This window comes from Parasteatoda tepidariorum, chromosome 7, assembly GCF_982258835.1.
Source record: "Parasteatoda tepidariorum strain Cologne lab strain chromosome 7, Ptep-v5.0, whole genome shotgun sequence".
Taxonomy (NCBI): Eukaryota; Metazoa; Arthropoda; class Arachnida; order Araneae; family Theridiidae; genus Parasteatoda; species Parasteatoda tepidariorum.
Genome location: NC_141761.1, coordinates 24167890 through 24178667, shown reverse-complemented (window position 1 = coordinate 24178667; position 10778 = coordinate 24167890). Strand labels below are relative to the sequence as shown.

Here is a 10778-nt window from a genome sequence, read left to right as displayed (position 1 = left end):
GAAATTTGAGATATGCATGGTAAGTCTTCGCCCTCTATGGGCTGTCATGCCTCTGAGTTTAGTATTATATCAATTAAATTTTTAAACAGGATCGGGTTAAACTCAAGAACACAAAATATTAAATTGTAGTAAAAAATATCTTTTTAGAGTTTAATGTTAATAGAACGCAGCAGAAAATCACTTATTTAATTATTTCGAGAATAATTAGAGTACTTAAAAGTTAAGTCTATCGGAGAAATAAATAAAAAATAATTTTTTAACTGTTTTAGTAAGTTTTACACTTTAATCTAAATGGAGCACCGAGGAAAATATTTTGAAACAAAATTTCATCTTTAACTAGAACTTTTCGATAAATTTTTCTTTATAATTCGTTAAGTTTTATACATTTTCAAGTATGTCATAAAATTACAATTTCGTGTCGAGAAACTAAGATATTTTTTATTTTATTCATAACTTAGCGAATAGAGGTAAGTAAATGTTTGCGCTTAAAGTTTTGAAATATGGCAACACTTTTGATCGTTAACTTTAATTTCGCATTTCTTGATGATGTCTAAAACCCGCATAAGAGTTTTGATAAATCACATTCAGAAATTCAATTTTAGAATTCGTTTAACTGTTCATAAACTGTTTATTTTGTGGCTTTTATTATTTATTTAATCTAAAATTGTCGTTTCGAACAAAGACTGAAATACATTATAGTGAAATCTATGTAGGTTTGTCTTGTTTTGGGTGGCATCAAAACGTGGATATTTACTCAAGTCACAACAGAACTTCTAAATTTCTGCGTCGAATTACGTAGAATTTTTCTTAAAAGTTGCTGCATTTTGAGATAATCCTGCCTTATTTCTCGCTTCTTTGCCTGGAGTTGTTCATTTGCAATATTAGAAAAAGTGTTTTTTTCGACACAGTTTTGCTGAAGTTTCAGAAACTCTTTTTCACATCGTGATGCGAACACATGACTCTTATTTCTCTCGTAGTGTCTTTATAAAAAATTTACTACTTTCAGTGTAAAAGTTTTCATTCCTTGTTCGTTATTATTCAGGAATAACTGTGCTGGGGAGCAGCGCAATCATTTGAGTCTTGCTTTTAGCAATCCATTTGGAGGTCAGGGACCATTAGCAAACTGAATAGCAAAATGGAACATACTGCAATATAAATGCAAAAAGACAAGGAGGTCAACGGGCAATATAATACACGAATAACATAATTTAATTATGAAAGACAAAATTTATTTCAGTCTGTGTTGATTATTAATCGTCAATCATAACTGTGCTAGGACTCAGTGCGAATTTGCAAGCAACGCTTTTAGCCCTTTTTTCTGGAGTCACTGAGCATTTACGAGAAGAGTGCACTAGTAATAAAACAAACTGCTATAAGACTGATCATTAAACGCTTAGTCAAAGTTGTTTTCCCCACTTTAGTATAATTTATATGCCATTTTTTAAAAAAAATTTCTTGGCAGAAAATAGTAATCTTTTTTTTCCTGATCATTAGCAAAAAATAACTAATTGTAAATTTATAAAAGCATTCTTATGAAAATTTAAAATGCCACTTACTTAAAATATAAAAATATCCATAAAGCTATAGTAAGAGCCACTAGGGAAAAACCATATCCAACATAGTACACAGTTACTGCATCCCGCATATCCCATAGCACCTTTAGAAAAGAAATGGGGGGGGGGGATATATATTTACATTAAAGTAGCAAAATACTGCACTACAGTTCATTGCATTTTTAATTAAAAAAAGTTATACCACCAAATATATTTTTAAGTGAAGCTTACAGTTAAATTAAATACACAAACTTCAAAATAATGGCTAACCATCTATAACAGCCTCCTTTCAATCTGACAGTTTTCTTTCATTTCATTGGTTTCAGACTTTTTTTTCTTCTTTTTTTTCTCTTAAGAATTTGTTTATGGCACTGTTAGACTACCTTACCTTGAGTCCCATACGTCACAAGTTAATCAGGCAAATACGGGTTCTACAACTACGAGACATTTTAGAGACCTTACCAATTTTTTTCGTGTTTGTTTTGGTTGAAGGTGGAGTTTAGTAGCAAAACAACAGGAATAGGCTATACAGCACAAAGCGTAAGCAATATTTCATAATCTAAGTAAACTTTAAGATTTATTCAAAATTACCCTCACTTACTGTCAATACAATTAAGAAAAACATAATTAGAAGAAGTGTTAAACAAAAAATTGGAGATTAAAAAACATACATTATAAAAAAGGCACAACTATCTTGGATTCTAATACCACCGATCATAACGTTAAGTAAGTAAATATTAGTAATAAAGAAAAACAAAGACGTTAACGGTGATATAAGTTATAAAATTATTTTACTTGCAAGTATTCTTCTTCAACCAGCTTAATGGGTTTACAAGATCTGTAATTTGACCACGAGGACCAGCTTGCATTAAACAAGCATTCACGACTTGCATTTCCTAAAAAAAAATAATGATAAAGCATTTCATTATTCTTTTTATCTTACTCAAATAGTGTACGAATTTTAACATTTTACTTTTGAAATATACTTATTTTATATCAAGGATAATTAATAAAAATGAAACAAATACTTTGAAAACTAATCGATACAATTACATAAAATGGAATAATCTTTCACTTAAAAATTATTGCTATTTTTTTAAATCAAAATATAAAAACATCGGCAAAAAGATTGTCACAAAATTATTTTATTTACTTCAGTTTCAGTGTTATTATAGTTTAGAGAACATTCTAACACATATTGGAGTTCGCAGGCTTATAGCCAAAAATTTTTAAAAAGACTCCTTACTCCTACCACTATAATGAAATCACTAACTCTCTTTACTTCTTTCCTAACAAGATGCTGATATCCGATCATATTGATATTTAATGATATCTATAATAATAGAAGGAGAAGTTTGTCTGTGTGTCACTTTTATAACTCCAGAAGCGTTAGTGTTATTTGGACTTAAAAATTCAGAAAAATAAGCAGCATTTGCTAGAGGCTATCATAAAAATGATTCGCAAATTCCAAATAATCCCTTCGAGAGGAATGTTTCGTTTACTTGAGTTTAGCACATTTTGAGCATTATTACTAATCAGGCGCTTATACAACAGCATACACTTTCCCTATTTATTCATATAAAGGGCAATATTAATGATGTGCGTCAGTGTGCAGTAAAATGCCTCGTTTTTCAAAATTCTCTCAATTCTGAGTGAAAATGTATCAAAGCAAAAGTTGTCATTTTACATGGAGATTACAGTTATAAAATGTTTTTCAAATCAATTGATATCTTATGTGAGAAATATTGTGTCGAATTTTCGGTTGAAAACATCAAATTTGCCACTAATTTTAGTTTAATTACATGGTTCTTGCAACAGATTAGTGGAAGATGAGAGGTTGGGTAACAAATGCCCCAAACACACATAATATTATATAATTGAAATGAGTACGCACTTATTACTTAGATAATTTAAGTCCTAACTTCTGGGCATCAATATTAAGAAAGGTTTTTAATAGAAATTTTTTTTGTCTTCAAAAAAAATTTAAAAATAGTCCATAATAGCAAGTAATTACACAGTAGATTTTCACATATTAAATTGGTTACCATGCTAAAGTTCATTTTATTTACCAATTAAATGAGTTAAATAAAATTTAAAGACTTAATTTTTTGATATTTTTTAATTTGACTAAAAAATTAAAAAATAGTCCATAGTAGCAAATAATTACACAGTAGATTTTCACATATTAAATTGGTTACCAAACTAAAGTTCATTTTATTTACCAATTAAATGAGTTAAATAAAATGTAAAGACTTAATTTTTTAGCGCAAATGCTCATTTCCATGGTTATGTTGCCTTTCAGTTCCTGAACAGCTCTATTAAGATTAATTACTTTTTTAAAGTTTATTTTTCGTTTTATAATGCATTATTTACCGTTTTGGATCTGTGTAATCTTTTAACTTAAAGAAAGTTATAGCAGTTAAAGTTCGTTTCGTTTTAACGAAAACCCCCATACAAATGAAATTCATTGACTCGCATAATTAATAATAGCAAATAATTACATAATAAATTTTAGAAAAGTTGCTAATTAGGTTTATTATCCATCAAAGGTGCCATTGAGGTGATAAGCATTTTCTTAATCTCAGTATATGTAGTGTTACGCATTTTAAATTACAAATTCACCACGATATTCACGATATTAGACCAACATGTAAGATACAAAAATTAAATACATTCTCACTTGAGTAATATTAGTTTATTGTACTTACATATTGTCTTGAATTTCGACTGAACGATTTTAAATCTTGAAATACTTGAAATTCTACTTATTTGGAAAGGTGGAGCAGCAGTCGGCTAGCAACTTATGTTTTAAAGATTTAAAGTCTATGATATCCAGCTGTTATTAAAGACAATCTAGCAAGTCTTCTACTGACGTATCCCATTACAGCTAAATTTCGCCACATGGTCCTAATGGTCACGTCTTTTTCACGGCTTAAACGTCATTAAGGTTTGGGATTATTTCGCGAAATATTATTTATCTGTTAACACTGACAATTTTACCGCATACGTTCACGGTCTCGGTCATTAAGTATAGGCGGTTACCCACTACTTTATCCCTGGTTTGATGTTATGCCTGAAATTAGGTATTCTCAACACTCTTGACACTGCAGCCCTAGAAATGTTGAATTCCGTGTCAATTTCTGAAGTTGAATGTTCCATGCGTCTAGTTCCAAGTACCATTCCACGTTTAAAGTCATTAAAATTTACATTCATTAAAATTCTCGTCTTGCGGCCATAATTACACCAGAAACATTCTCAAATGAATAACTTGAACCAAAAAAAGGCTTGCCAGTGCACTTTCCATGCATGCGTTCTTTACGCGCTACTACTGCCATCTGTATATTTGCGTAATGCTGTCAAATAGTCAATGGTCAAATAGTCCCAGAGAAATCAAATTTTTAGAAAATATGTAGATTTAAAGTTTGATTTAAGAGCTATTCAACCGATTTGACAAATTTTATGTATTTGTCATTTTTAATTACATTCATTAAAGTTGATGTAAAATTGTTTATGCATTATAATTCGAAAATTTTCAACTATTATTAAATAAAATAATAAAAAATAATTAATAACAGTTATTTTTTGCATGGAATTATCTTTGAACTAACAAGTTTAGTATTTGTGTGCAAAAAATTTTCAATTCGTTAAAAAAATTCTCGAGATACAGCGAAACACGCAAAAAGAAAAATTAACATCAAGGAGTCCTAACACCCCGGGCGTATGAAAGGGCATTCAGCTAGTAAAATAATAAAAAAATAATATATAATTATTGAAACTTTTTGTATGGTATTATCATTGAATAAACGAATTTTATAATTGCGTTCAAAACATTTTCAATTCGCTTTTAAAGATCTCGAGATATGGCAAAACACGCAAAAAGTAAAACAAACGCTTTAAGGGGTCCAAATTTTCGACAGCTCTTTTACTCAAACTATTGGGACCATATTTTTTCTCTTCGCGTCTGCTCCCTTATTTGGATGTCTGGAAACTAAATTCGCTGAAAAAAATCATGTTTATTAAGAGAGAGTACGTTTTGGTGCTTGATTTCTTAGTTTAAACCATCCCCTCGAAATAATTTTATTACCCATTGGCAAAATGGGTCTTGTTTTGGGTTCGATGGCGTGCGCATCTTATTTGGAATTCACAACACTTTTTAACTGTGTTCAAGAGTAATAGTAAACAGTGCGCATGCGTCGTCCTTGCAGGCGTTGCTATGGCAACAGCTGATGTTCGATAATTTCTTTAGAATTCCTTTTTTAACTTTTAATTTTGTTATGCATTAAATTGGTGAGTTTATTTTTGAGGTATGGGACCAGAGAGATCCCATAAATACATCATTGTGAATCAAAGAGAATTTCATCATTTGAACGATATTTTTGTTTTTATTGAATTAATTAAGAATTAGAAATTCTAACCTACAGTTCAAACTGTATCGTTTTCAAAACTAATTCAGGTGAATATCACAAACAAAGAGGGTCCTAAACTGATAGACACGGTACCGAAGGTTAGAGTTTAAGCTTGAAAAAAAAAACGATGCCAAGGCCTAAACCGAAGCTGAACATGCCAAAGCCAAAGAACGTAGATACCTTAAGCGTTACACACAAACGGAATAACAAAATTATTCCGTTCGCAAACGCAAGCATGTAGACCGTTTCTCACAAAAGTACCAAAGTGGTTGAGAAGAACACTACCGAAGAGCAAATGGTGACTCTCTGAACCTCTTTCATGCAAATACGAGAACTGGGTTTTGATCACCAGTCAGGGATAAAAGGATTCATTGTCAACGTACCCAATGACTTGCATAAGACCGTAGACTTAGATCTGACCGTTAATATTGATCTTGATTGGCTGTTTAATGTCTGTTCAATCCTCAAAAGAATTTACACAGAATGTGTCTGAGCTTCATTTCAATATGTCTGCGAAATTATGTACCGAGCAGTTCAGGATTAACAGCTAAAGATGTCCAAGATGAAAACACAATAAAACCGCTTTTCCAAAAAAAATTAGACAGCAACAATTTTGCCAAAGGGTAACCTGTGATCACCATCGGCGATCGCAATTTTTTTTATTATTTTTTTTTTATAGTTCTAAATTAAGTGGATTTGAAAAATATTTTCTTAACTCGTAAATTTACCTCACAGGACATTAGGTTTGGATATATAGTTATGATAGTTGTGTTACGCCATCCCGTTTACGAGACTCGTATGTTCAATCTCAGGTGAAAAAGTATTATGCAGTTTTTTTGAAAAACTACTTAAACTAATTTTAGAATTCGTCATGGTGCTGTATTTAACTTCATAGTACACTTTTTTAATAATAGATTTTTATTTTATTTTATTACAGTCGTTGATCAGTTGACCCAATTTTTGGTTTACGAATACTAATGTTCAACTCCGTCGCCTTGTAATTTTGACCCTAATTCCGAAAACAAGGGGAACTCCTGGATCAAGTACTGGATAAAATTTGATTTCATGGAGGACTTTTTATGGAATTAACCCTCATTTGCGTTACATGTAGAGGAAAACCACGAAAATCACCCATGATTTGCCTGACTTCAAAGGGACTCTAACCCATGATCTGTATACCACTGAGGATATTTTTTATGCCAGCACTGTGGTCGGTGCGAGCCACGCGAGCAATTCGTATCGACCGAATTCCGCACCTGGGGTTCGAACCCGGTTCACCTCATTGGAAGTCGAAGGCTCTATCTCCTGAGACACCACGGTTCTTCCCTAAATAATTAGCGTACCCCAGTGAACCATAAAGTCTGAATCTGAGTACGTTGAATTCATTTATAAGATCACGCTACATAGCTCTGCTCAATATAAAAAGAACTTTTTTTTCACTTCCTTTAATAGTTTCTAATTATCCCTTTTTTGTGGTTGGCAAACTCAACAACGTGGATGACAAGTGAGGGTTACATTACCGAAATAGCAATCCTAAAATTATCTTAATCAATCTAATTTTTGTCTTGTTTTTGTTTCTAGTAGTGATTTTGACCCGTGCTTTTATAAATCTAAATAATTTAAAATCAGCCGTAATTGAAATTAAAATAAAAATAGTTATGCCATAAAAAGCAAAATTGCAACTTAATTGTCCATTTAATTATCAATTTAATTTAATTGTCATTGCTTAACAATTTAACTGGCATTTCAAACAAGAACAAACAAGAACAACAAAATGCCTTGAACCGAAGCGGGGGTGCCATCCCCTCTGCAGAGGATCAAAATTGTGATGGCATGTCTTCGGATCATCCTCAGGGATGTTTCTCAGACCGTCGCCAATAGCCCATTGTGCAGCTCTAGTGCGACGTAAATGAACAACAACAATATCTGTCAGTTTTAATTTGTTTTCATTGATCAATATTTAAAGTACAAAATTTTACATTTAAATGTGACTTTTTCGCATTGGATTAAAATAATGTAGTTATACATCTATAAATTTGAAAATTTATTTAAAATTTGTTACTTTGTTAATTACTAAAACAAACTCCTTTATGCCCTCTAGTACCCATATCTGATTATAAAAGATTCGTCTTTTACTGTTTCTACAACAACAAAGTGAAAATATAGAATTCCAAACATCTTTGTTGTCTAGAAATTACCGACAGATGAAAAATATATCGCTGTTCAGCTGAAATTAAGTAGATAATTTAATTTTCTTCTGAAATACAAGTCACGTTTATAGTTTAAAGGAAAGATCACGATCTTTATCTTCGACGTATTTTAAAGTAATTTAATCTAATAAAATATTTGTGTTTGATTATGGTAAATACATAAATTTTATTCATTAAAATAAAAGTTTATTAACTCTTAAGACTCCTTATATCATAAACATTAAGTTTGTTTCCTTAAGTTAATTCAGATGTATTTAAAAACACTTTTTTTTAATTAAAAAAATAATTTTTTTTAAAAGTAATTCATTACCTTATTTACATTAAAACATTCAATTTCAATATTTTAAATTGATATTTTCTCATGTTAATGTGCTCTCGTTAAAGTTTGAAAGTTTAATGTCTATAAAAATTTTTAGCTCTGCGTTTAAACATTATCATGTTTTTAACTAAAATACATTAATGCAAATGTTGTTTAAAACTCACGAGTTAGCATTTAATTTTTTTATTTGTAACTTAGAAAAAAAAGAAGAAAACTTCTTAAAATATTTTTATTCCTATCGGTGATATTATTTTTTTTCCTTAATTAAAAAATTTGTCTTTTTATCTGCATTTACCTTATTTTATTTAACAAGTTTAAAAGTGTATTTGAATTGATAATTGGTTTTATAATTATGTTTTTTTTTTAAAAAATGGAAAAAAAATCTCAATATAAAGTTTTTATTTAAAAAAAATCAGACAAATTTATAATTTAAGAAAGCAAACAAATTTATAGTTCGGAAAACAAGTGACTGTTACTTTTTGTTTCACGAAACCAATTTTCTCGACTGGAGTGCAAATTATTGCCTTATGTTTAAAAACACAGATCACGTAATCTTGTTTCAATGTTCATTTAAGGATTGTCGAGATAATTACGCCGTTAACTGTAAAGTCGAGTGAAAAAAGTTATAGTGAGTTCGAAAATTTAAATTAATAAAACTTTACAAGAAAAACTTGAAGATAATGAAAAATAGCTAAACTAATCGTCACTTGAATTACTTGTTTAAAACAGTTCAAACAAATAGCTTCAAATAGCCTTATACTTTTTAAAATATCTATGTGATCAGAGAAGTATTTAAATTCTAACTTAAGACGTATAAAGAGTAACATAATATTTAATCTGTTTTTCATTTAATTACGAGACATTTAAAAATATTTATATAACATTTACAGTACTATTTACGAGACAGTAACTAACCCGTGACTGCACGAGTTCGAAAACTTCCTATTTATTGGTGGAAAATAAAACCCACGCTGTTTACAAGTTTCATTTCATATTCTTACAAAAAAGTTAAGCAGGTTTTTTTAAAAGAATATATTTTTAATAAGTATATAAAGAAAAAAATATCCTTTTGATTGCTTTCATATGCTTTGCCAATAAATTAATTTAAACTTGAAAAATAAAGAATCAGTTCTAGCCGCATTCAGCAAATAACCCTTTTTTTAAAGCCACTAAATATATGACATAGACTGCATATAATACATTGATTGCCCTCATTCCACAAAGAAAGGAAACAATTTATTTTCCTCTTCCAGTGGATTTTGCATTCGGTAAGTCATTCTGAACACTTTTATAGCAGAGCACAAGATACCACAATTTTCTTTTCGGAAGGAATGTTATAAAATTTCAATGGATAACCTTACTAGAGCTTCTATTTTGATGTTACTAAATTTCGTAAGTCCAATAAAGTGTCCGAACTTGTAGTTAAAATCTCAGTCTTAAAAGAATACTTAGTTGCGGTATTGCCATAAAATGAGAAATGCATGGAAATTTTTATTGCTTATTTGATATCAGTTTTATAAACTTCTCTCGAAAAATACTGCTGACTTTGCTTTTTTTATTCAAGTAAGTAATTCTTTAGAAAAAAAAATAACTAACGCATGTTAAAATGAATAGTTGAGAAGTAATTGATATTTGTTATGAACTCGTTAGAAAATATTTGATTTTGAATTAAGTATATTGAAAACAACGAAATGATACATTGATTCTATTGAAACTTTTGATCGAAGATTGCTAGATAACATCTTTTGCGAAGGAAAACTATACAATGTTGTTGGACACTCATACTAAGGTTTCGCTATTTTACTATATTTCGTTTCATCGATAAGTTAAAAGTTAATAGAAATTAAAATTGCAAAAAAAAAAAAAATACATAATGGTTCTAGGGGAAAAAATTTAAAATTTGTGTTCAATTATTAAAATAAATTATTATTGTATTGAATTTATTAAAAGATGATTGAAAATGCTTGCCGCATATAAGTTTTTATATTTCTTGTATTATCAATTTCATTTTTCTTTTCTTAAATGAATTTGTTTATCTTACCCATATGAATAAATAATTAATCTAAAACCAGAAGGTGTTAAATTGTTTTCATTGCAAAAACTGATTATTGTGATTAATCTGTTAAATAAAAATACTGTATATAGAAAAAAATTACTGTATTTAATTCATTAAAGAAATTAAATGATTGTTTGGTTCAATTCAGTATTTAATATAAATTTCTCGCTGCTTACTGGGTCATTACTTATTTTATTTCTCTTTTAAGCAAATAAACTTTCTTTTGAAAACCAT

The 10778-nt window shown here is 29.5% G+C and overlaps 1 protein-coding gene across 2 annotated transcripts in view; it reads right to left on the bottom strand.

The window, feature by feature from the left end:
• LOC107454507 (diuretic hormone receptor) overlaps nt 1-10778 on the bottom strand; it is an 82734-nt gene that overhangs the window by 21281 nt on the left and 50675 nt on the right. Inside the window, exons 4-5 of one of the 2 annotated variants that reach the window (XM_087167494.1) lie at nt 2349-2449; nt 1557-1657 (exon numbers count right to left, since the gene is read on the bottom strand). In XM_087167494.1, coding sequence (XP_087023620.1) covers nt 1557-1657; nt 2349-2449 — 202 coding nt within the window. The remainder of the gene's footprint in view (nt 1-1556; nt 1658-2348; nt 2450-10778) is intronic. The other variant, XM_087167495.1, reaches the window with a different exon arrangement.